The sequence below is a fragment of the Octopus sinensis genome, linkage group LG30 (assembly GCF_006345805.1).
Source record: "Octopus sinensis linkage group LG30, ASM634580v1, whole genome shotgun sequence".
In the NCBI taxonomy this organism is placed as follows: Eukaryota; Metazoa; Mollusca; class Cephalopoda; order Octopoda; family Octopodidae; genus Octopus; species Octopus sinensis.
This window is the reverse complement of record NC_043026.1, coordinates 13,701,824-13,729,323: the sequence shown is the minus strand read 5'-3', so window position 1 is coordinate 13,729,323 and position 27,500 is coordinate 13,701,824. Positions and strand designations below refer to the sequence as shown.

Genomic DNA, 27,500 nt, shown 5'->3' with positions numbered 1-27,500 from the left:
GTTAAGTATAGAAAGGTGTGTAACTGATGGCTAGCAAATGTGTGTGCAACGAAGTACAGTATAACAGACGTGAGAGAGATGGTCAGTACGCAGGCATATGAGAGAGTGCAATATGCAGATGTATGAAGGTGAGTGTGAGGATAGCGGTTTCATGGAGTAGAGGAGTTTGCTGTTGAGAAATAGTTCTATGGCTCAGGCATGGCTGTGTGGTAAGTAGCTTGCTTACCAACCACATGGCTCTGGGTTCAGTCCCACTGCGTGGCATCTTGGGCAAGTGTCTTCTGTTATAGCCTCAGGCCAAAGAGATACTACCGCACGCAAGAGTGGCTGTGTGGTAAGTAGCTTGCTTACCAACCACATGGCTCCAGGTTCAGTCCCACTGCGTGGCACCTTGGGCAAGTGTCTTCTACTATAGCCCCGGGCAGACCAAAGCCTTGTGAGTGGACGGAAACTGAAAGAAGCCCGTCGTGTATATATATATATGTATGTATGTATGTTTGTCCTCCCAACATCGCTTGACAACCGATGCTGGTGTGTTTATGTCCCCGTAACTTAGTGGTTCGGCAAAAGAGACCGATAGAATAAGTGCTGGGGTCGATTTGCTCGACTAAAGGTGGAGCTCCAGCATGGACGCATCCCATCTTTCTCTAACTCACATTGAATCTTGCAGACAAAAGATCTTGCAACTTTCAGAAAATGAGAAATTTCTAAACCACCCTGCTTAGCCTTCAAAGCCACAATCACAGAATGTCTTTTCATTTCATTAGTAAGCATAGGGCCTATCAATGTTAATTTCTGAAATAGAAGTTCAATAAAAATTAGTCAAATAAAATAATGACTAAAAATGCATGTCTTCAAATACCATCCACACCCTGTATGTATATATGTATATATATGTATATGTGGAGGCAAAATGGCCCAGTGGTTAGGGCAGCGGACTCGCGGTCGTAGGATCGTGGTTTCGATTCCCAGACCGGGTGTTGTGAGTGTTTATTGAGCGAAAACACCTAAAAGCTCCACGAGGCTCCGGCAGGGGGTGGTGATCCCTGCTGTACTCTTTCACCACTCTTTCTTCTGTTGGCCTGCTCGCTTAGCCAGCGGGGTGGCGTCATTCGAAGGCTAAAACAATGCGAATGCATTGTGACCAGCAATGTGTAACATCTGATGGTCTGGTCGGTCACGTGATATATATGCATATATATATATATGTGTGTATGTTTGTATGTATAATATATATATATATATATATATATGTATATGTGTATATATATATGTATATGTGTATATATAATATATATGTATATGTGTATATGTATATGTGTATATATAATGTATATGTGTATATATATATATATATGTGTATATATATATATGAATATATATATATATGAATATATATATATATATGTGTATATATATATGTATATATATGTGTATATATATATTATTTATATATATATATGTAGGGAGTGTATATTATTTAAAATACATTACCTCGTCCACGTAACATTGGCATATTGCGTCCATCCTCCATACCACCAGGGCCGCTTGTCCCCAGCGAGAGTGCACTGTGCTGTCGAGACAGGTTGGAGCCCCGGCCCCGTCCTGACATGCCCCGCATACCTGGGTTCAGTCCTCGCCCCCTGAAGCGCCCGCCTCTTGACCGCCCGCGCCCGCCACGCCCCCTCATCACCGACAGGCTCAGTCGTGACTTCACGTTGCTTTTGCCCAACCGTTGCTTCAGACTGCGCTGTAAATGTTACAAAAAGAAGATGCCAATGAATATATTCATAAACACACACATACACACACAGATACAGGTACACCTATACATATTTATATATATACATGCAGAAAACACACACCTATACATATATACACAAGTGTCTACATAGATATGCATGCACAGTTACACCTACACAAGATACATGTACACTTATGCGAATGAAATATATAATATATTATATATATACATATATATATATATATATATATATATATATATATATATATTGTATATAAATAAATGGGGCAGGCAACAAGTTGCTTGGCCGCATACCGAAAAATTAGAAATAGCAGTCAAGACTGTTTATTTCTATTTTCTACAAGTGGGACTCCACATACGACATACCCTTGTAATTCACATATGCAAAACAGAAGGAATAGATAACGAAAACAAAATCTGGTGGTTATCTGCGAACATCATTTTTCTGGATTATAAATATATTGAATATATATTTCATATATATTTTTAATATATATTACATACATATTTCACATCCGTCATCGGCGCAACTCTCCACTGAAATAGATTTATCAAATGCTACGTACCTCAAACCTTCTGATCATGCGACATCAAAATAGTTGAAGGAAGTGAGCATAGGCTAAACCTATATAGACAGTTGAATTCGTAAATTTACCCTCCAAAATTTTGCCATGCGCATTACAAGAATAGTTCCTTAGAGGTAGGAACTATGGGTTGTCGTAAGGGAGTGAAAATTCCAATTAGTAATATAATAATAAGAGTAAATAATTCCTATAACAATTATTTACTGGTAGAATTCGGTATGTAAATATAACCGATTAACGGTAGGAACTTCTGTAAAGTTCAGTATATATGTTTGCCTGCCCCCATTTATTTATATACAATATATATACTGAACTTTACAGAAGCTCCTACCGTTAATCGGCTATATTTACATACCGAATTCTACCAGTAAATAATTGTTGGTTTTTTTTAAAAACCATTATAGGAATTATTTACTCTTATTATTATATATATACATATATCTGTAAAATAATATGTGACAATTATTCAATAGCCAAGATAAAACTCTGAGTTTCGGATGCTGAGGTGGAAATCCACAACACCATCTCTTCGGTTATCTTGGCTACTGATCCGAAACTCAGAGTTTTATCTTGACTATTGAATAATTGTCACATATTATATTTACAGATAAATTTCCTCTATTTACATAATATTGAGGTCTCTTTCTTTCTTTTGTTATCTTACCGTTTTTACCAATATATATACATATACACACACATGTACATACACATACATATATACACACGTATGTGTCGCATAACTGGGCCATTTAAAAGCACCCTTGAATTGTTGGGCAATATGCAGTGCTTGTGAAGACCCGAGTGAAATCGCAGCCGGGGTCGATGCCAGTGCCACCTGACTGGCACATACAAAACACCCAGTACACTCTTGGAGTGGTTGGCATTAGAAAGGGCATCAAGCTGTAGAAACATTGCCAGATCAGACTGAAGCCTGGTGCAGCCTCTCAGCTTGCCAGTTCTCAGTCAAACCATCCAACCCATGCCAGCACGGAAAGCGGATGTTAGATGACATTGATGATGATGACACACACTACATACGATCATCAACATGACCACCCTATAAGATTCGTATCGCTCTCGTGTCTGCACGGGTTGTTTGGGTTTATCTCGATTGTGAGGCCCAACATCTTTAGATAAGATCCCTACTTGTTCCCAAATGTTTCCCTTCCCCAGTTTCCCTCTCTTGTTCAATCCCTTGGTACTTCTTCATCCCTTCCAGTTATCCTCCACACATATCCATACAGGTTGGGGTCTTCTCCCTTCCACACTACAGCTGGACCCTCTTACACCCATTCCCACAGCTCACCTGTGCTCAGTCATTCATGCATGCTAATTCCTTATAAAGGGTAAAGATGACCATGAGATTTCAAACTTGAAATCTTCAAAGCCACAGTCGAACCAATTCTACTCTATGGCTCAGAAACCTGGATGTTATCAAAGAAGCTTGAGAGGCGGTTGGATGGAACCTACACTCGCCTCCTTATGAGAGCTCAAAATCTCTCGTGGAAGCGTCATCCAACCAAAATGCAAATATATGGGAAACTACCACCTGTGTCATCTCTTGTGAAAGGTAAGAGAGTCCAGTTTGCTGGACATTGTTGTAGAGCTGAAAAAGAGGTAATTTCTACTTCTCCTCTGGAAGCCATCTACTAGCAATACCAGTCCAACCAATTCTTCTATGGCTCAGAACCTGGACGTTACAAAGAAGCTTGAGAGGCGGTTGGATGGAACCTACACTCGCTCCTTATGAGAGCTCAAAATCTCTCGTGGAAGCGTCATCCAACCAAAATGCAAATATATGGGAAACTACCACCTGTGTCATCTCTTGTGAAAGGTAGAAGAGTCCAGTTTGCTGGACATTGTTGTAGAACTGAAAACGAGGTAATTTCTACTCTTCTCCTCTGGAAGCCATCTGCTCGCGATACCAGTCGAACCAATTCTACTCTATGGCTCAGAAACCTGGACGTTATCAAAGAAGCTTGAGAGGCGGTTGGATGGAACCTACACTCGCCTCCTTATGAGAGCTCAAAATCTCTCGTGGAAGCGTCATCCAACCAAAATGCAAATATATGGGAAACTACCACCTGTGTCATCTCTTGTGAAAGGTAGAAGAGTCCAGTTTGCTGGACATTGTTGTAGAACTGAAAACGAGGTAATTTCTACTCTTCTCCTCTGGAAGCCATCTACTAGCAATACCAGTCCAACCAATTCTACTCTATGGCTCAGAAACCTGGACGTTATCAAAGAAGCTTGAGAGGCGGTTGGATGGAACCTACACTCGCCTCCTTATGAGAGCTCAAAATCTCTCGTGGAAGCGTCATCCAACCAAAATGCAAATATATGGGAAACTACCACCTGTGTCATCTCTTGTGAAAGGTAGAAGAGTCCAGTTTGCTGGACATTGTTGTAGAACTGAAAACGAGGTAATTTCTACTCTTCTCCTCTGGAAGCCATCTGCTCGCGATACCAGTCGAACCAATTCTACTCTATGGCTCAGAAACCTGGACGTTATCAAAGAAGCTCGAGAGGTGGTTGGATGGAACCTACACTCGCCTCCTTATGAGAGCTCAAAATCTCTCATGGAAGCGTCATCCAACCAAAGTACAAATATATGGGAAACTACCACCTGTGTCATCTCTTGTGAAAGGTAGGAGAGTCCAGTTTGCTGGACATTGTTGTAGAGCTGAAAACGCGGTAATTTCTACTCTTCTCCTCTGGAAGCCATCCACTCGCGATACCAGAGGGCGCACACTCTCCTGCCCTGATGTAATCTCCAGGGATACAGGCATCCAACAACAGGACCTCCGTAATGCCATGATGGACCGTGAAGTCTGGCGTAGCATGGTAAATTCCATTGTCTCGACCACGGTCGAACGATGATGATGAGATTGCGCCTACAAAGTTTCCCCTCTGAGGAACAAGTCCAGGCAAGGCTGTTTGTGGAAGACCAACAGTTGCCCATGTGTACCAGCCTCTCCGATCTCCATGCCACCGATGATGTCCAGGGGGAAAGCAAAGGGGCCAATACAGCTTGACACCAGTGGTATTGCAACTTATTTCTGCAGGGGTGTGAACTGGAACCATGTGAAATAAAGTGTCTTGCTCAAGAACACAACACGACCCAATTTGGAAATTGAACACACTACCCCATGATTGTGAGCCGGACATTCTAACCATCAAGCCATGCTAATATCACACACCCACAATAAGACATCAAGCTAGCAAAATGCTTAGCAGCATCTCATTCATCTTTACGTTCTGAGTTCAAATTCTTCAAAAATCAGTCTTTGCCTTTCATCCTTTTGGGGCTGATAAAATAAGTACCAGTTGAGAGGGGGTTGATGTCATAAACTTACCCCCCTTCACCAAAATTTCAAACCATGTGGCCAATACTAGAAAAGAATATAACACAGCCACTGAAGCATGTTCTCACATCTGCTACATTCAACATCCATGTTCCAATACCTATTTCTTTACTACCCACAAGGGGCTAAACACAGAGGGGACAAACAAGGACAGACAAAGGATTAAGCCGATTACATCGACCCCAGTGCGTAACTGGTACTTAATTTATCGACCCCGAAAGGATGAATGGCAAAGTCGACCCCGGCGGAATTTGAACTCAGAACGTCACGGCAAACGAAATACCTATTTCTTTACTACCCACAAGGGGCTAAACACAGAGGGAACAAACAAGGACAGACATAGGTATTAAGTCGATTACATCGACCCCAGTGCGTAACTGGTACTTATTTAATCAACCCCGAAAGGATGAAAGGCAAAGTCAACTTCGACTGAATTTGAACTCAGAATGTAACAGCAGACGAAATACCTATTTCTTTACTACCCACAAGGGGCTAAACACAGAGGGGACAAACAAGGACAGACACACGGATTAAGTCGATTACATCGACCCCAGTGCGTAACTGGTACTTAATTTATTGGAAGGCAGCGAGCTGGCAGAAACGTTAGCACGGCGGGCGGAATGCGTAGCCGTATTTCGTCTGTCGTTACGTTGTGAGTTCAAATTCCGCCGAGGTCGACTTTGCCTTTCATCCTCTCGGGGTCGATAAATTAAGTACCAGTTACATACTGGGGGGTCGATGTAATCGACTTTATACCTATATCTGTCCTTGTTTAGCCCCTTGTGGGTAATAAAGAAATAGGTACTTAATTTATTGACCCCGAAAGGATGAAAGGCAAAGTCGACCTCAGCGGAATTTGAACTCAGAACGTAACGGCAGACAAAATACGGCTACACATTTCGCCCGGCGTGCTAACGTTTCTGCCAGCTCACCATGTTCCAATACCTATTTCTTTACTACCCACAAGGGGCTAAACACAGAGGGGACAGACAAGGAGATTAAGTCGATTACATCAACCCCAGTGCGTAACTGGTACTTAATTTATTGACCCCGAAAGGATGAAATGCAAAGTCGACCTCGGCGGAATTTGAACTCAGAACGTAACGGCTACGCATTCCGCCCGGCGTGCTAACGATTCTGCCAGCTCACCATGTTCCAATGCCATGCAGTGTCACACTTAGTACACAAGCACCACAACACTTTGCCCTTCACTCAGAGGAAGAAAGAAGGCCCCGAAGGCCCCCAGTTACACAAACAGTTAATAGGCTGCGGGATTTTCTCCACCGTGGCCTTACTCTGACTACAACGTTTCACAACACCCACAGTTAATTGGGTCACCCATGTCAGCACTCCCCAACAGTTTTGCCCCATGGACCAGCAACATGCAAGACAATTTTTTTTTTTACAAATCAGAGGATCACATGCTTAACAGAACAATAAAGAACATAACACAATTTAGCCCTTTTTTTTCATAAAGATCCCTGTTAAATATAATGTTTATTTATTCACATTATTTTGAAATTAATCATGCATTATATCATAGCTTTGATACTTGAAGGTGACGTTAATTTTAGAATGACATTGTATGGTAGGTGTGAGAGGTCCGATCTGGCTGGTTTGAACATACAAGAACTAGACTATTTGGGATAGATATGGCTGGTTCAAATGTGAAAAGGTTAACCCTTTAGTGTTCAGATTATTCTGTCAAATGTCATGTTTGTTTATTTAAAATGGCTTGAATTAATCCTGCGTTATCTTGTAGTTTAGAGATTTCAGTGATGTGATTTTTTAGTTTTAGACTGACATTGTAGGGATGAGGTGAGAGGCGAGATCTGGTCAGTTTCAATATAAAACAGGTTAAATATTTTGGCCGGATATGGCCGGTGTGAATGCTAAAGGGTTAAAGATAATCTTTGTCATAACTAATCTTTCATGCTGATGTTGTAGTATTAACAATATCTATTCTAGATAATCAGTCAAAGATGCCAGTAGAACAAAAATAAAAAGGGAAGTGTTTTGTGTTCGTCATCTTGAGACTTTTGGAAATATGCTGTGCTTGAGAAGATCTGGCAAACCAGATGAGACCACAACCTGTGGCCTATGCAACGAGCATAACCAGCCCGCTTGTGCGTACCTTTTCCTTCTTTGGTCACTAAACTTTGCTTGCGAAGACCTGTTGAGGCAAGTGAAATGAAAATCAAAATCATTTCGATGACTGGCATCTGTGCTAGCGGGTTGCAAAGAGCACCATACAAGTGTGATCGTTGACAGAGTGGCTATTCGAGTATGATCGTTACCAGCGTCGCCTTACTGGCACTCATACCTGTGATAGTAGGGTGCCAAGAGCACCATCCGAGCGTGATCGTTGCCAGAGCAGCCAACTGGCTTCCGTACCCGTGGCACGTAAAAGGGCACCATTCGAGCATGATCGTTACCAACGCCGCTTCACTGGCACATGTAAAAAGATTCGAGCGAGGTCATTGCCAGTACCGCCTGACTGGCCCCCGTGCTGGTGGCACGTAAAAAGCACCCACTATACTGTTGGAGTGGTTGGCGTTAGGAAGGGCATCCAGCTGTAGAAACTCTGCCAGATCAAGACTGGAGCCTGGTGCAACCATCTGGTTCGCCAGCCCTCAGTCAAAATCGGCCAACCCAAGCTAGCATGGAAAATGGACGTTAAACGATGATGATCTCATCATGTGAACAGGGATGCCATCATAAACCAACAGAAGATTCAGAATATCAAATTCTATACAACTAACTCTATTCATACCAACCACCGGGAGACAAGCCCTGGTTTCCGGGATACGAAACTTCCTGATGTCATGTCACCCTACTTCTTCCTTGAGAGCCTCATGCTGAACACCGATGTCGCCACTTTAGGATTGTAAAATATATCAAAATGTCTTTTACATCATACTGCTTCCACTAATATTCGTTATAGGCACAGGTATGGCTGTGCGGTTCAGAAGCTTGCTTTCCAGCCATGTGGTTCTGGGTTCTGTTCCACTGCATGGCACCTTAGCCTCAAGTGCCTTCTATAATGGCTCCAGGTTGACCAGTGCTTCATGGAAACCCGCTGTGTGTGTGTGAATGTTCCTTCCACTGCTCAACAGCCGATGTTGGTCTGTGTCCCCATAGCTAAGTGGTTCGGCGAACAAGTCCTACAGAACAAGTACCAGACTTTAAAAAATAAATAAATACTAGGGTCAGTTTGTTTTGACCACACCCTTTAAGGTAGTGCCCCAGCATAGCTGCAGTCCAAGGACAAGTAAAAGAGAAATGATATATAGGCGCAGGTATGGCTGTGTTGTAAAAAGCTTGCTTCTTAACCATATGGTTCTGGGTTCAGTCCCACTGCGTGGCACCTTGGGCAAGTTTCTTCTACTATTGTCTCAGGCCAACCAAAGCCTTGTGAGGGGACTTGGTAAACTGAAAGAAGCCAGTCATACATACATATATGTATATTAGCAGTATCGCCCGGCGTTGCTCGGGTTTGTAAGGGAAATAACTATAAAGCATTTTTAGAGAGTTATAGCCAAAAAATGGAAAAAAAATTACGGTAAATTTTTTTTTGAGAGTTAAAAAGGTCGAGTTGTGTCCCCTAGACAGTCTGTTACATTCTTCGTAACTTAGCAGTTCTCCAAAAGAAACCGATAGAATAAGTACCAGGCTTTAAAAAATATGTACTGGGGGGGTGGGGGTGGATTCGTCCGACTAAAAGTTCAAGGCGGTGCTCCAGCATGGCACCAGTCTAATGACTGAAACAAGTGAAAAAAAGGAACAAAAGAATAAAAGATATAAATAAATAAATAAATACAAACATACAGAGCCTGAATGAGAGTTTTCATGCAAAAGAATAAATACTCCGAGTAGCCAAGGAGTGAATGAACGGTTGACTTGACACAAAATATATACTCTACTACATGTACTGAGTACTCTTCTCATATGCAACTCTAGACGTAAACGTACACATATTATGAATAAATACCTGACTGAGATAGTTACTGGGGTCAATATGATCAGCTAAAACCCTTGAAGGCGGTGCCCCAGCATGGCCGTAGTCCAATGACTGAAACCAGTAAAAGAATAAAAGAATATATATATATATGTATTCATATACATACATATACATGTATATATGTATATATATATATATATATATACATGTGACAAATATTGAAAATTGTTTTTTTTTTACTGGGGGGTGCCTTCTGCATGGAAAACATATACTCAAGTGCACGCGGTACCCTTGCACTCAAGGTAGTAGTGAGCTGAAAATAATTACTAATCAACTTGAAATCGTAACCATAACGAGAAGTAAAAGTCATTAATGTTAATCAAAGAATTAATAAAAATGCTGAAACTATAAAAAAGAACTGAAGACTTCAATTTTTTTTTTATCTGCCAAAAAATTATTCCAAGACATCAAAGATGGTAGGGGTGAAGTTTAAGGGGACACGAGACACGTCTCGGGGGTCACACTGAGGCCATGGTAAAAGACACTTACTCAACGTGCCCCACAGCAGACTTGAAACTGGGACCTCATGATTGTGAAGCAAACTCTTTACCCACTTGACCCAAGACTACAACCATACTTTTTCTATTGTAGCCCCTAAAATTCACCTCGACTATGTTCACCACAGCGCCCTCCCCCACGGGCCATAATTGCCACACCTTGGCTCCTCATTGAGTCACACCTCCTCCCGCTGCATCATACACTAAAAACACACATTCCCACTCAAACTAGTCCTTCCTCTCTAAATATGCAACCCTGAAATTCCTTTCCCATAAGTTTTTAACCCTTTAGCATTTGAAACAGCCATAGAAATGGCCCAAACATTCTACCAGTTTCATGTTAAGACTGGGCAGATCCAGCCTCTCACACCAACCCTACAATAGTCTTCTAAAAACAAACACTCACTTGAAGCTACAAAGTAATGTATGATAAACTCTTTAGCATTTAAACCAGGCATATCCGGCCACAGTATTCCACTTGTGATATGCTCACACAGACCAGATTTGGCCCCTCACACCTACCCTACAATATTCTTCTAAAACCAAATAATCACTTGAAGCTACAAGGTAATGCACTCTCTTTACACTTTTTACTTGTTTCAGTCATTTGACTGCGGCCATGCTGGAGCACCGCCTTTAGTCGAGCAACTCGACCCCGGGACTTATTCTTTTTTGTAAGCCCAGTACTTATTCTATCGGTCTCTTTTGCCGAACCGCTAAGTAACGGGGACATAAACACACCAGCATCGGTTGTCAAGCAATGCTAGGGGGACAAACACAGACACACAAACGCATATATATATATATATACATATACGACGGGCTTCTTTCAGTTTCCGTCTACCAAATCCACTCACAAGGCTTTGGTCGGCCCGAGGCTATAGTAGAAGACACTTGCCCAAGGTGCCGCGCAAAGGGACTGAATCCGTTGGAACCAATGTGGTTGGTAAGCAAGCTACTTACCACACAGCCACTCCTGCGCCTTCCTTTATTCAGACTAAGTCTACCTAGGCCTACATTACTCAATGTATCCTTCCTTGTTCTTGTTGCTTTGCCCCAGAGGTGACCCATGTCCTTTATTTAGACATAATGTATCTAGGACTACACTATCCATTGTGCCCTTCCTAGCTTTTGTGGTTTAACCCTAGGTTGGCTCTGATCCAGCAAATCTGAACCCGGAACCATGTGGTTGGTAAACAAGCTACTTACCACACAGTCACTCCTGCACCTATTAACTCTTTAACATTTAAACCAGCCATATCCGGCCACAGTATTCCACTGACCAGACCTGGCCTCTCACACCTACCCTTCAATGTCAATCAAAAACTAACAGTTGCCTCATTGAAATCTCAGAGCTATAAGATAATGCATGATTAATTCAAAACAATGCTGAAAGGGTTATAGCAACCATATTCAGCCAAAATATTCTACCTGCTTTATGCTCAAAGTGGCCAGATCTAGCTTCTCACACCTACTCAACAATCATCATCATCGTTTAACGTCCGTTATCCATGCTAGCATGGGTTGGACGGTTCAACTGGGGTCTGGGGAGCCAGAAGGCTGCACCAGACTCCAGTCTGATCTGGCAGTGTTTCTACAGCTGGATGCCCTTCCTAACGCCAACCACTCCGTGAGTGTAGTGGGTGCTTTTTACGTGCCACCGGCACAGGTGCCAGACGGGGCTGGCAAACGGCCATGGTCGGATGGTGCTTTTTACATGCCACCAGCACGGGGGCCAAGCGAGGCTGGCAAACGGCCATGGTCGGATGGTGCTTTTTACATGCCACCAGCACGGGGGCCAGACAGGGCTGGCAAACGGCCATGGTCGGATGGTGCTTTTTACATGCCACCAGCACGATGGGGCCAAGCGAGGCCGGCAAACGGCCACGGTCGGATGGTGCTTTTTACGTGCCAAATCTGCAATCACATCATCGAAATCTCAAAGCTATGAGATAATGCATGATTAATTCGAAATAATGTGAACGAATAAGCAATATGTTTAACAGTGTGAATAAATAAGGGTTACATTTGGAAAGGTAATCTGAATGCTAAAGGGTTATAGGGCCGGTGGGGTTTCATTCATTGTATCACCTCTGACAAAACTGATACACACACACACACACACATTAACTGAGGCACATGCAGTGATGCATAGACACACACACACACATACATACATACATACACACACACATTAACTGAGGCACATGCACAGTCGTAAGCAGACACACGCATACAGACACGCCCCGACCGACTAACACACATAAGCACTAACTCTAAGACATACAGAATGACTACCAAGCATACACATACACACCCCACTGAGCACCACAGTAGAGGTGTTCTTCCATACAGGTTTGGCTAAGGTTTCACATATTCACTGTTGTATAACAAATAATGTCTACATGAGGGGAGGGGAAAGACAGATAGAAAGATGAAGAGGGAAGGGGATAGACACAAGAGACAGACAGATAGACAGACGGACGGATGGATGGATAGATAGATAGATGGATAGATAGACAGATGGATAGATAGACAGACAAATAGATAGACAGACGGATGGATGGATAGATAGATAGATAGACAGATGGATAGATAGACAGATGGATAGATAGACAGACAAATAGATAGACAGACGGATAGACAGATGGATAGATAGATAGACAGATGGATAGATAGATAGACAGATGGATAGATAGATAGACAGACAGACAGATAGATAGACAGATGGACAGATAGATAGACGGACAGATAGATAGACAGACAGATAGATAGACAGACAGATAGATAGACAGATGGATAGATAGACAGACGGATAGATGGATAGATAGATAGACAGACAGACAGATGGATAGACAGACAGATAGATAGAAGGATAGATAGACAGACAGACAGATGGATAGATAGATAGACAGATGGATAGATAGATAGATAGACAGATGGACAGATAGACAGACGGATAAATAGAGAGATAAACACAGATAGACAGATGGATAGACAAACAGACAAGAGGATAAAAGATAGACACAGACAAACAGGGGTAGATAGCCAGTAAGACAGAGCCAAAGGAGATGAAAAAATGCAGTCTTACCCTCTTGATCTTCAGGGCCGCGATCACGCTCGGTCGGTTAGCCATCTGCTGGGCTAGCCTACGGTTCCGCACCGACGCCTGCTGCTGTGCCGCCATCTTGGCACGAATGTTCTGGACCGTCACGGGTGGACGACTCTTCTGTATGTTCGTGAAGCTTCATGTGGGGGGAAAGGAGGGCGGTAAAGTATATTCATCACTTACGAACTGAGGGGGGGACGGAGAGGGGGGCACGGGGCCACGGCAAGGGATCGGGGCATGGGGCCGGGGGAGTAACAGAAAGAGAGAGAGAGAAAGGGGGAGCGGAGAGTGAGAGAAAAAGAGAGAGGGGGAAAGGAGAGCCACGGCGACACATTGTGGTCGTTAAATGTGGCTTGTGGCACACACAACCATAAAATCACAACAACATATTACATGAGCCCAAAATAATCATAAACTTAGGCCTTTGTTTATTTTCTTTAATATTTTTCATTTTGCCCTTATGTATTTGCAAATATATATTTATATATTTCATATGCTTATTTTGCCAACATTATTATTAATATTATTATTATTATTATTATTAATCATATCAATCGTCATGATGGTTGTGTTTTTCACTTTGTCTTTTTTTTGGGGTTTTTTTTTTTTGCTCGTTTCAATTAGTTTCAAACAAGAAGGAAAAAAAGAAGAAAAAATCCTTTCGTCTCAACAAAGTGATGTGACGACGATGTCGGAGAAATGATGATTAAGGAGCTGATGAGGGAGAGTAAAAGAACTGATGATAATGACAAGGATTATAATGATGACAAGAGAAATGAAAGTAGTGATGATGATGATGCGATGATGGGATGATGATAACAGCAAGAAAGAAAGAGATTGAATGGCTTCGAAGTTTTCTCAAAATAAAATAAAATAAGCAATAATAAATCTCTGAACGAGATGTAAAACCGGTGATTGCCGTACGTTGACAAGAGGCAACAACCTCGAAACTACAGTTCGAGCGTATCACTTAGGTTGACGAGATAGGAATGACCTCCCTTTGCAAATACCATAAGTGCACAGAAAGTGTGCCTAAAGCCAGCTAGAGACGATGATCTCTTGGGGCTACAAGCTACAGTAACACCCACCCTTAGTGGTTAGCTATATTGAGATGGCTAGTATACTTTACGAAAATTAAATAAGATTTAGCATTAATAATTCTATTATAAGCAAAAAGGCTTCAAATTTAAGGGGAAAGTTGATTACATTGACCCCAGGATGAAAAGCAAAAGTTGATTACATTGACCCCAGGATGAAAAGCAAAAGTTGACCACGGTGGCATTTGAACTTAAGAACATAGGAGCCAGAGAAATGCTTCTGAGCATTTTTTTCCAGTATGGTAATGATTCCGCTAGCTTGCCACTGTAGAATTACCAGAAATAAATCAGTATTGGTTATGGTAATTTGGTATACTCTGGAGCAACGAAAGGTTGTTATATTGAAGGACCAACAGAGTTTTGGGAACTGCTCAGACCAACTGAGATTACTAGGTGTGCTATATGCTTAGGGCTGACAGGGGTTACTGTATGCTGAAAGACCAACTGGGGTTGCTATATGCTGAAGAACTGATTGGGTTGCTATATGCTGAAGGACCAACTGGGGCTGCTATACGCTGAAGAACTGATTGGGTTGCTATATGCTGAAGGACCGATTGGGGTTGCTATGCACCGAAGGATCAATTGGGTTTGCTACATGCTGAAGAACTGATTGGGTTGCTATATGCTGAAGGACCAATTGGGGTTGCTATATGCTGAAGGACCAATTGGGGTTGCTATATGCTGAAGGACCAATTGGGGTTGCTATATGCTGAAGAGCAGATTGGGTTGCTATATGCTGAAGGACCAATTGGGGTTGCTATATGCTGAAGGACCAATTGGGGTTGCTATATGCTGAAGAACTGATTGGGTTGCTATATGCTGAAGGACCAAATGGGGCTGCTATATGCTGAAGGACCAACTGGGACTGCTATATGCTGAAGAACTGATTGGGGTTGCTATATGCTGAAGGACCAACTGGGGCTGCTCTATGCTGAAGGACAAACTGGGGTTGTTATATGCTGAAATACCAACTGAGGTAGTTATATACTGAAGGACCAACTGGGCTGCTATGTGCTGAAGGGCCAAGTGCTGCTATACATTGGACGATTAACAGGGAGTCACTAGAAGCCCCACAAATCTATCTATGGATACAACATAACTTGTATAAATTTCCCTGAAACATATCTAGGTAAGTCTGTGATAATAAAACCAACGAAACGCTCAGGTCGTATCTCAAAATAGTTAGGAGAATAAGACAAAGTAAATAAGATGCGACATAGAAAAGGAAAAAGGTGAGGGGTGGGTTGGGTGAAAGAAGAAACGAACAGAAAGAATGAGCACTTTGGGGGTATGTTGATGCGTGATTAGTGTTTCAGATTTGTGATTGTGTGCATATACATATACACACATACATGTAGACATACACACAAACATAAATATATGCACATATCTATATATATATAAAAAAAGGAAATGAAGAAAAAGCTGACAAAATAATTTAAGTAAGGGAGAGTGTATTTAATTAGGTGAAAGTTCTTTTTACCGGTTGCGCATTTGTTATGCTTATCAAAAAGATATTTTTTTAAGTGAGATAGAGTTCCTTTCTGATAAAAAAATCTATCAGAAAGGAACTCTATCTCACTTAAAAAAATATCTTTTGATAAGCATAACAAATGCGCAACCGGTAAAAAGAACTTTCACCTAATTAAATACACTCTCCCTTACTTAAATTATTTTGTCAGCATTTTCTTCATTTCCTTTTTTTATCTATCACAACTCGTGTTCCACATCTCCTTTTTTAAATATATATATATATATATAATATATATATATATATATATATATATAATATATATATATATACACATGTATGTATATATATATACACATGTATATATATCTCTTATGATAAAAGGCAGATTTTCTCTGCCTGTTCCCATGTTCCTTTTTAAAACAATTCTACGATATAGAATTTCTTCAATTAGAATTTACCTATGATTTTTCGAAGTAGATTTGATTCAGTCATGGCATATAACTTTCTTTCAATTTGACCCCCAATTAAGCAAAAATTTGGAAAAAACTCAATATTTTACGATTTCCCTCTCTCACTTCAAAGGCTTTACTCCGCCTATTACCACACTTTCTCCCACTTTCTCTTTACACACATAGACACGCAAACATATACATATATGACAGTGTCAATTGTTGAGAGAAAATAGTAAGCTAAGGTGTGTGTGTGTCTGTGTGTGAGAGTGTGTAGGAAGTGAAGGATAAAAATATGGCAAGAAGTGGACAGATGTACATATATACATACATACATACATAGATGTGTGTGTGTTATCTCTCTCTATATAAAGCTGAAGTTGTCTGTGTGCGCCAGGTTTGGTAGCCTTCAATTAACACTATCTCCTCCGAGACCCTGTGGCACAGGTTGACCAAAATTGAGAGTATGATAGAAGGGTTGATCTTCCTTCCGTAGAAGATAAAATTCAAATCGGACCATGTTAACACCAAAAATTATTTACATCAAAAAGGTACTTTTTTTCTATGAAAATCCCTATTTTTTACGATTTTTTTCACTGCTGTGTCGCCACTTTTTGGTGTATTTCAACCAGAAAAATGTTCACTTGAAGAGAATAACAAGCTACATAATGCAAAATTTTTACTTTTCAAAAATTTCAATTCCAGCGGGTCGAAACAAACCCGAGCAACGCCAGGCGATACTGCTAGTATATATATAAACACATGTATATATATATACACATGTATGTATATATATATATATACATCTATATATGTAAACACATACACACACACTGTGTGACAGAGAGAGAGAGAAGGAGCAGAAGTGGATGTGCAAATAGAAGTGGATTAAGTAAGGGTACAGAATGGTGAACCCTGATAAGTCCATAAAAAAGCAGACACTCTATTGTAAATGAAAATGGAAAGAGAGAGAGCGGGGAAGGAGGAAAGAGTGAATGTGGGGATTCAAAGCAAGGATGCAAAATTGAAAGCACCTGAGATGAAACTTGACCCATGACCCAGTAAATAAAGCCAGTTATTGGGGGAATACAATTGAAGTCCAAACAAAAAACGAGACATACACCAGATCGAATAAAAGGGACCAAAAAGCAGAGAAAGAGAGAGACAGAGGGAGAGAGACGGAGAGAGACAGAGGGAGAGAGACAGACGGAGAGAGACAGAGGGAGAGAGAGAGCACTTGGAAGATAAACAAGTGCCTGCACCTTTGTCTTACAAGAGGTGGTCAGATGAAGATGACGATGAAGATGATGATGATGAGGGGATGCTGTACTGTTCCACAACTGTGCTGGGCCACTGCAGCTAAGACAGACATCAATGATGGGGATCAGAGAGAGAAGAGAAGAGAAGGGCGGGGCAAGGCAGGGGTGGAGTTGTGGAAACAGCAGCAGAAATATCGTGAGCAAAAATTATGCAGGGCAAAAAATACAAAGTGTATGTTGTGTTGAGGCCACTCAGCATGAGAATCTTGCCTTGAGCAAGTTTTTCGATTCTCTTTTTTTTTTCTCTTCAAATTTTTCTTATGCCACATGCTGTTTCATTTAATCATTACACACATTAAACATAATAATATATTACATATATTTGCATAAATATATGTTTATCCGTTTTGAGGGTTTTAGGATTTTGCAAATTTTTATTTATTTTACCACATCGTTTTTCATTTGCAAATTATTATTATTATTATTATTATTATTATCATTATTATGATTTTGTTGGCAAAATGTTGTTGCTTGATAAAAGCTTTTTTTTTCCAATGCAATCAAATAAGCACTTAAGATATATATATATATACACATATATATATTTTATATACATATGAAATATAAGAGCAATGTAGATGTATATATATATACTACCTGAGCTTTTGAAATTCCATGCTGCACACTCCCTTCTTTCAAGAGAGAGATAGATGGTAGAGTGGGGTGGACACCCTAATTATGTTCAGCACCAAACTGAGGTGTCTTTTCAGGGGTGTCACAAATGGGGGCGAATGATGAGATGAGAATGATGAATGATGAGGAGAAAGTGATACGGAAGTAGAAACGAACTGGAACAGTGGCAGCAGTCCCCGCCGCCCCGTCAACCTTTTTTATATTCTTTCTGCATCACCAAGTATGAAATGGTCCACAGACTGGTGGTTGGGGGCCTGATGGCTGGAGCCTGGTGATGAGGCCTGATGGTCGGAGCCTGGCGGCTGGAACCTGCTGTTGGGGCCTGGTGGTTGGGGTTTGATGGTTGGGAGCTGGTAGTGATACCTGCTGGCCAGAACCTGATGGCTGGAGCCGGTGGATGGGGCCTGATGGCTGGAGCCTTGTGGAGGGACCTGCTGGCTGGAGCCTTGTTGTGGGGCCCTGATGACTGGAGCCTGGTTGTAATACCTGCTGGCCAGAGCCTGATGGCTGGAGCCTGGTGGTGGGGGCCTGATGGCTGGAGCCGGTGGATGGGGCCTGATGGCTGGAGCCTTGTGGAGGGACCTGCTGGCTGGAGCCTTGTTGTGGGGGCCTGATGACTGGAGCCTGGTTGTAATACCTGCTGGCCAGAGCCTGATGGCTGGAGCCTGGTGGTGGAACCTGCTGGCCAGAGCCTAGTGGTGGGGGCCTGATGGCTGGAGTCTGGTGGCTGGAGCCTAGTTGTGGGGGCCTGATGGCTGGAGCCTAGTGGTGGGGGGCTGATGTGAAAGCTGTGCCCCAACACGACTGCAGTCAAATGACTGAAACATGCATAAGTGCCCCAGCATGGCCACAGTCAAATGACTGAAACATGTAACAATAACAAAAACAAAAAAAAAAAAGACCAAGGCCAGCTTTGATGGCGGGGGAGGTGTAGAATTACTCCAATTGACACCCGACCTGGTAACTAACTGAACTACCAGTGTACCATACTAATGCTTGTTACTCGTTAATTAGTTCACTAACGACTGGTGTCCACAACAGCAATTTGGGAGAGAAACAGACAGCCATTCAGGTTGACTGTTGCCTATTTTACTCTAAATATTATTATTATTATTATTTGTTTGTTTTAACTAAATTCCTAACGAGGAATCGACAAGGCAGCAGCTGTAGGGTCACTTTGACTTGCTAGAAATAGCAGCAAGGAAGGACGGAAGGAATGGTGTCAGCTGACACACACTGCCAGAATAGAAGACAGAACAGTCACCACTGGTGGCACTTATGATCATGCTGGACCTGGATCAAGACTGACCTGGGGCTAAACAAGACTCGAAGGACACGTTAGATGATGTACTCTTAGGTACACTATGTCTGAATAAACGACAGGCTAGTTACCTCCAGTAGTACTTTGGAGCAGGCTGGATCAGGACCGACCTGTGGTTAAACAACAACAAGGAAGGACACATTAGATAATGTACTCCTAGATACACGATGCATGAATAATAAAAGACAGGATGGTCACAGCTGGAATGTCTTTGATCATAGGTCTACTGGATCAGGACAGACCTGTGGCTAAACAACAAGGAAGGACACATTAGATAATGTACTCCTAGATACACGATGCATGAATAATAAAAGACAGGATGGTCATAGCTGGAATGTCTTCGATCATAGGTCTACTGGATCAGGACCGACCTGTGGCTAAACAACAACAAGGAAGGACACATTAGCTAATGTACTCCTAGATACACTATGCCTGAATAATAAAAGACAGGATGGTCACAGCTGGAATATCTTTGATCATAGGTCTGCTGGATCAGGACTGACCTGTGGCTAAACAAGAACTAGGAATGACACATTAGATAATGTAGTCCTAGATACACTATGTTAAACTATATGACAGGATGGTCACCTCTGGACCAAAAACTAGGAATGGCACATTAAATAATGCAGTCAGAGACACAATCCATTTCAATAGAAGCCAGGATGATCATGAGCTGGAACAGAGCCAACCTAGGGTTAAACCACAAGAGCTAGGAAGGACACAATGGATAGTGTAGTCCTAGATACATTATGTCTACATAAATGACATGATGGTCACCTCTGGAGCAAAGCAACAAGAACAAGGAAGGATACATTGAGTAATGTAGGCTTAGGTAGACTTTGCCTGAATAAAGGAAGGTAACAGCTGAAACGTCTGGATCAGAGCAGACCTAGGGTTCAACAGCGATAACTAAATATAGTACAGTGCAACTAGAAAGTCTCAATAAAGTCGGTTAGCCTGTTAGAAACGGCAGCTAAATTTCTATGATCCACACAATTCCATCTTAAAAGAGTTAGAGACATCTATATATATATAAAACTCAACTTGTGTGTCTCTGTGTTTAACTTCCTGGCACATCTAGCCAACAAATCGTAGAACCATCAAAAATGGGTCACTTAAAGTTTAGGCGAGTGAAATTGAACTGCGCTATTTCTGTTCCGAAATTCATCTCACAAGTGCAAAAATCGATAATGTGTTTGTTTAGGCCTTATCCCATGCATTGAATAGTGAACTTTACTCAGTCAGCTGTTTGACGTGAACTGTGTTCACCACGCGTGCAAGCATGCGTAAATTGCATGAAAAAATAAAAAATCAAGATATAAAAACGAATCGCCGTAAACATTGTAGAAATTCGGCAAAGAAATGAATTTTCGGGATGTAGCCTGGAGGGTTTTTTCGTATTAATCGTTTGGACTTTGTGAACACATACCAATTGTTTTCATAACATTTTTAACGCTTTGAATTAAATGTGACCATTTTGCGTTGAGTCTGCAGTTTGAATCACTTTAACCAAATTTTAGCAGGCCGGATTTTTGATCATCACGATACATCGCCAGCGACTCCCTTAAACCCCCGTTGAGCCAGGCAATACTGCTAGTGCTAGATACAGGTGAGTGGAAGTGATTAGGGAGTAGGAGTGGCAGGATGTAGACCCATTGGACAAGGTGTGGGACGGAATAGGGACCGTAGTGAAGAGGTCATACCAAAGTCCAAAAGAAGGTAGAACAGTAGTATGGTGAAAACAGAAATGGCACAGTGTGACACGAGGGTAGAAAGAAAGAACAGTGTGCCAGCAGAAGAACAGAGGCAGTAGAAATGGTGAGGAGCCAAGAGTGGCAGAGACGCAGCCATTCAGGATCGACGTGGATGGTTTAGGTTCCGTCATCAAGGCTGCGTACGTCCTCACTCTCTCTCAAGTGAGGTATGGTATTTAAGAAAGCAATGGGCTTACACAAAAGTGTGTATGACAGAGAGATAGAGAAGGAGAATGTTGTGATGGCAAAGGGTAAGGGAGTTGCAGCAAAACCAGAAATCTTATTTCTGACGATCCCAGCTCTGGATTTGATCCTCAATATTATCATATTGTTATTTTTTTTCTTTTTCATGCAAGCACAGAACATTATATTATTATGTTGGTAATATATTTTTCTTGGCTACTGAGGTGTCTGAGAGTGTATATAAACATGCATGCAATATATATATATATATATATATAAATAAATAAATATAAGAGAGTGGTCACTATATTGCTCACTCTAGCACCAGTTAATCCAAAAGGTTTCAACCACGAAATATATGTTTCCCATGAAAGCCAGTACGACTACCACTCTCTTATATTTATTTTGTAAAAATATTATAATATGTTATAAAATATTATAATAATCCAGGTTTCTCGTAGCACTAGGCCACTTGGTGTTGAATAAATATACTATTAAATTAGTATCTAATTCTCTCACCCTTATTAATTAATTATATATATATATATATATATATATCAGGTATGCCAGCCATTTGTGAACACAACTTTAGTAGACTGTAGTCATCGGAGTGGGTGAGTTTTACCAGGAAAAAGGCCCTGGACACAAACATTGAAAAATTTAGCATATTGCAGGGCCTCCAATCTCAAGGTGGCAGAGTCCACTGTATGATGCATCGCAGATGAGGACATCAGGTACATGTCCAAAGGAAGAAAGAGAGAGCAATACACATGCAGCAAGAAAAAGGTGTAAACCACTCCCCAAAGACATTGATCTTTTAAGCCCCAAATACCTCCTGATTTGAAACCCTTTGGCTGCCTTATCAGAAGTGGTGATGGACAGCCCCATAGGGCCAATGGCTCATTGGCACTTGCTATCAAGAGCAAGGCAGCATGAGCTAAGGACTCCCATCTGAACCTGGAATGCAGTCACTTTTCCAAGACCATATCAGAGCGGGCATTGGGGAAGAGGATGACTTTGCAAAAGGGGCCTGTTTCATTGATATATCTAATCTGGATGTTCGCAAGCACTTTTCTAGGGAGAAATATGTTCTATTTTCTTTATGCTGCAATTTGTTTTTGCTCTCAGTTGCCTGGTGCGGTAAAATCATCATCATCATCATCCTTTGATGTGTTTTTCCATGCTGGCATGGGTTGGAGCTGGCAAGCCAGACCAGAGAGCCGCACTGGATTCTAGGGTAATTTGGTTTGGTTTCTACAGCTGGATGCCCTTCCTAATGCCAACCACTTTACAGTGTGCGCTGGGTGTTTTTCAAGTGGCACTTGCACGAGCGCGCATATACATGCCATTGGCACAAGCACTTTCATGTGGCACCAGCACAAAACTTTTGCAGGCCAATCCCCTTCACCAAGAGATGCAGCCTTCATGCTTCTACTGTGGAGGTTGGGTCTTCTTGAGTACAGCAAGGTACAGACCAGGGTATTCCAACAGGCTAGCACACTATAATATATATATACATATATATATATTAAGGTGCATGAGTGGCTGCATGGTAAGAATCTTGCTTACTAACTACATGGTTTTGGGTTCAGTCCCACTGCGTGGCACCTTGGGGAAGTGTCTTCTGCTATAGCTTTGGGCCGACCAAAGCCTTGTGAATGGATTTGGTAGATGGAAACTGAAAGAAGACCGTTGTATACAAATATGTGTATGTTTGTGTGTCTGTGTTTGTCCCTCCACCCCATCGCTTGATAACCAATGCTGGTGTGTTTACTATGTCCCCCGTAACTTAGCAGTTCAGCAAAAGATTCCGACAGAATAAGTACTAGGATCGGTTTGTTCAACTAATTGTTGTGCTCCAGGATGGCTGCAGTCAAATGACTAAAACAAATAAAAGAATATATATATATATACATATATAATATTCCGGTAAATAAATCTAAGAAACGCTAGGAAATCTTACCTTCTTATATTTCCGACCAAGCGACATCGGAACATACAGAAGCTAATCAGCATATCCACGTCGCTTGGTCGGAAATATAGAAGGTAAGATTTCCTAGCATTTATAGATATATTTACCGGAATATTATGTTGATAAAGGAAATTAATCTTATGACTCTAATCCAGAAACGTGCGTCCATATAAACATATATATATATATATATATATGCATACAAACATTTATATACACATGTAAATTCTACACACCACTTTGTAGCATTTTAGGATCAGAGCTGGAATGTATACACTTACCACAGTATGTGCATAAATTGTATACAATGCATGCACACAACTATACACACGTATACATTTATGCATCTATAATAATATATTATATATATATATATATATAATACATATATATATATATACACATATATATATATACATATATATATATATATACATATATATATATATATATGTATGTATATATATTTATATGCATATATGTGTGTGTGTATGTGTGTATTGAGAGAGTGTATATACATGGACATGTATAGATATTATGTGGTATTTATTATTTTTTTTTGCCCTTTTTGGAATTAAGCTCAGTTGTGGCTACCACTGTGACTGTGGGCTGACGTGAGGCAACACAACAACAGAGGAAGAGAGCAAGAAAGAAAGAAAGAAAGACAAAAGAAAAGAGAGGCAACTGTTGTGTGTCACCACCAGCCGGCTGGCTGGCTGGCTGGTTAGTCGGTTGGTTGGCTGGCTGGCTGGCAAGTTGTGGACAAGAATCGACAAGGAGGGAGAGAATCAGTCTTTGAGGACATGTTGATGGCCGAAAAAGAGAGAGAGAGAGAGATATGGTGATGATAGAGTATGCTGAAATGGAGAGGAATGGCAAGTGGGGAGTCGAGAAGAGACACAGGGTGGTGAGGAGGCAGGGAGTGAGGGTGGAATGCAGTGTAGCGGAGTAAACCCAAAAGAGGGCGTGGCCATGAACAACTCGGAGCGAGACGCACGGGGGTGAGAGATTGCGGCCCATCATACCATGGACGAGGAGGCAACGGAAGAGTGGGCCAGGGCCCCCTCCGACATCACAGCCCGAGTCAAGACGCCACGCACAGGGCCCCCTCTACACTCACCCACACCCTCACCTCTCCCCCTCGACGACCGAGTCCCACAACCGATGCTGCTGGGGCCGCCGCCAGAGCCACCAACCCACATAATAAGTCATCAGGGTAGCACTTTTGTTGCATTTTCATAAACTTAACTTTATTCAAATATATATATTTATTTCGCAGACCATTTTGAAAGCATACTTCCTTTATATATATAAAAATATACATAATATGTTTATAATATATATATAAAATATATATATTTGTATATATAAAATATATTCACAATATATAAAATTATATATAATTTTTATAATATATCAAATATATATATATAATATTATAATATATATATAATATTTATAAATATATATATATATTTATATATAGATATATATACATATATATATATAGATATATATACATATATATATATATGATCTGCCTGAGCAAAGCCAAGTTGAAATAAAATCAATTTCCAAACGGAAGGCAATATTTTCTCACCGGTCATTCAGTGACATCCTTGTAGTGCTCTTTAGCACTATCTTAGCAGGGACTTGAGCCATCTTATTGGATATCTGCAAAGAGAATGATAAAACACAGAGGATATTAACCCTTTTGTTACTGTATTTATTTTGAGATGCTCTGTATTTCTTTCAATTAATTTTAAATATAACTAAGAATTTAGTAAAACAACTTGTTACCATATTTCTGTTGAGATGTTCTGTGCTTTTTTCAATTAATTTTAAATATAACAAAGAATTTAGTAAAATAACCTAATTATCATTCAGCTAGTGTTTGGAACATAAATTGTGACTAGGGTTTGGTGGAAGATTTTAATTCAAAACTTATGAAAACAAAACCAGGTTGGTACCAAAAAGGGTTGAGAATTGTTTCTCTATTGTATATTTCAACCCTTTTGTTACCATATTTCTGTTGAGATGTTTGTGCTTCTTTCAATTAATTTTAAATATAACAAAGAATTTAGTAAAATAACTTAGTTATCATTAAGCTAGTGTTAGGAACATAAATTGCGACTAAGGTTTGGTGGAAGATTTTAATTCAAAACTTATGAAAACAAGACATTTGTACTACAGAGACAGAAGTGGTTTTAACCAGGTTGGTACCAAAAAGGGTTAAGAATTGTTTCTCTATTGTATATTTCAACCCTTTTGTTACCATATTTCTGTTGAGATGCTCTGTGCTTTTTTCAATTAATTTTAAATATAACAAAAAGTTTAGTAAAATAACTTAGTTATCATTAAGCTAGTGTTAGGAACATAAATTGTGACTAAGTTTTGGTGGAAGATTTTAATTCAGAACTTTTGAAAACAAGACATTTGTATTGAGAGCCAGAGCTGGTTTCAGCCGGGTTGGTAACGAAAGGGTTAATAATAGATTTGGAAGCTTTATGGCATGTATTTGTCTAGCAGTAAAGTCACAGATAAATTTGGCTATTATAAAAGAGGCAACATGGAAGTGAAGTATCTATATAATAATCTGCTTGTTTATATTGTCGACTATGTTAATCCTGATGCCAGAAAATCCCTTTCATCTCTCACTCAACACAATACACTCAGACACACAGACAAACAAATAAGGTAAAGATGATAAGATAAGTATAGGTGAAGGTGTGGTAAAGTGGTTCATTTTGTAATTACAGGGTTTCTGGTTCATTCCTGCTGAGCAGCACCTTGGACAAATGTCTTTTTCTATAACCCCAGGCCAACCAATGCCTTGCGAGTCGATTTAGTAGAGAGAAACTATGTGGAAGTACATGTGTACATATACATACATGTGTGTGTGTATATATATATGTGTGTGTGTGTGGAGGCATGTGGCTTAGTGGTTAGGGTATCAGCATCATGATCGTAAGATTGTGGTTTCGATTCCTGGACCGGGCATTGCGTTGTGTTCTTGGAGCAAAATACTTCATTTCACGTTGCTCCAGTCCACTCAGCTGGCAAAAATGAGTAACGCTGCGATGGACCGGTGTCCCGTCCAGCTGGGGAACACATATTCCATAGAAACCGGGAAACTGGGCCCATGAGCCTGGCTAGGCTTTAAAAGGGCGCATTTATTTTTTATTATATATATATATAATGTATACGTATGTATATACAGGTATATATATGTGCATGTGTATATATATATATATATATATATATGGGGAGAGTTTATGAAAAAAAAACAAAAGACGAAGACAGGTGGTGTACAAAACAAACAGATGTATTAGTATAATGCTCAAGAATAGAAAAAGTCTTTTACGTTTCGAGCCTACGCTCTTCTACAGAAAGGGACACAGAAAAAACAAGGAGAGAAAAAAAATGTGTGTAGTGGCTAACGATCTATCATGCCTATATAAATGTGTCTGTGTGTGTGTGTGTTTGTACCCTCACCACTTGACAATTGGTGTTGGTTTATTTACATCCCTGTAACTTAGTGGTTTGATGAATGGGACTGATAAAGTGAGTATCAGACTCAAAAGAAAGAAGAGAAAAAAAAAGCAAAAAAAAAAGCCTTCCAAAGCAGAAGTGTCCCACCAGGGGTCACACAGTTCAATGATCAAAACAAGTCAAAAATAACCAAATATATATCTATCTATATATATATATATATATATACCGGAGTAAACACATAAATGTGAAACAAGGTGGAAAAAAGAGTACTCAAATACCAGTGGTAGAGTAATATGCTTTATTTAAAGGCAGCAGAAATTCAACAAAACCTGTTACTCTGAGTTTCATGTTCCCGTTCGTCGGACAGTTTATCATATATATATAAAAAAAAAAGACTCCGCCGGTTACGACGACGAGGGTCCCAGCTGATACGATCAACGGAACAGCTTGCTCGTGAAATTA

At 40.7% G+C, this 27,500-nt stretch overlaps 1 protein-coding gene and 1 long non-coding RNA gene across 6 annotated transcripts in view; both read right to left on the bottom strand.

Annotated features, from left to right (window-relative positions):
- LOC115226566 (chromatin target of PRMT1 protein) overlaps window positions 1–27,500 on the bottom strand; it is an 85,784-nt gene that overhangs the window by 18,206 nt on the left and 40,078 nt on the right. For 4 of the 5 annotated variants that reach the window (XM_029797569.2, XM_029797573.2, XM_029797571.2 and 1 more), the window contains exons 2-5: window positions 25,144–25,217; window positions 13,324–13,477; window positions 9,706–9,786; window positions 1,495–1,750 (exon numbers count right to left, since the gene is read on the bottom strand). In XM_029797569.2, coding sequence (XP_029653429.1) covers window positions 1,495–1,750; window positions 9,706–9,786; window positions 13,324–13,477; window positions 25,144–25,217 — 565 coding nt within the window. The remainder of the gene's footprint in view (window positions 1–1,494; window positions 1,751–9,705; window positions 9,787–13,323; window positions 13,478–25,143; window positions 25,218–27,500) is intronic. The other variant, XM_029797572.2, reaches the window with a different exon arrangement.
- Window positions 17,939–19,866, bottom strand: LOC118768573. Its single transcript, XR_005004383.1, has 2 exons — window positions 18,745–19,866; window positions 17,939–18,676 (listed from the first exon to the last, which is right to left on the bottom strand). It is a non-coding gene; the product is annotated as an uncharacterized LOC118768573 (long non-coding RNA).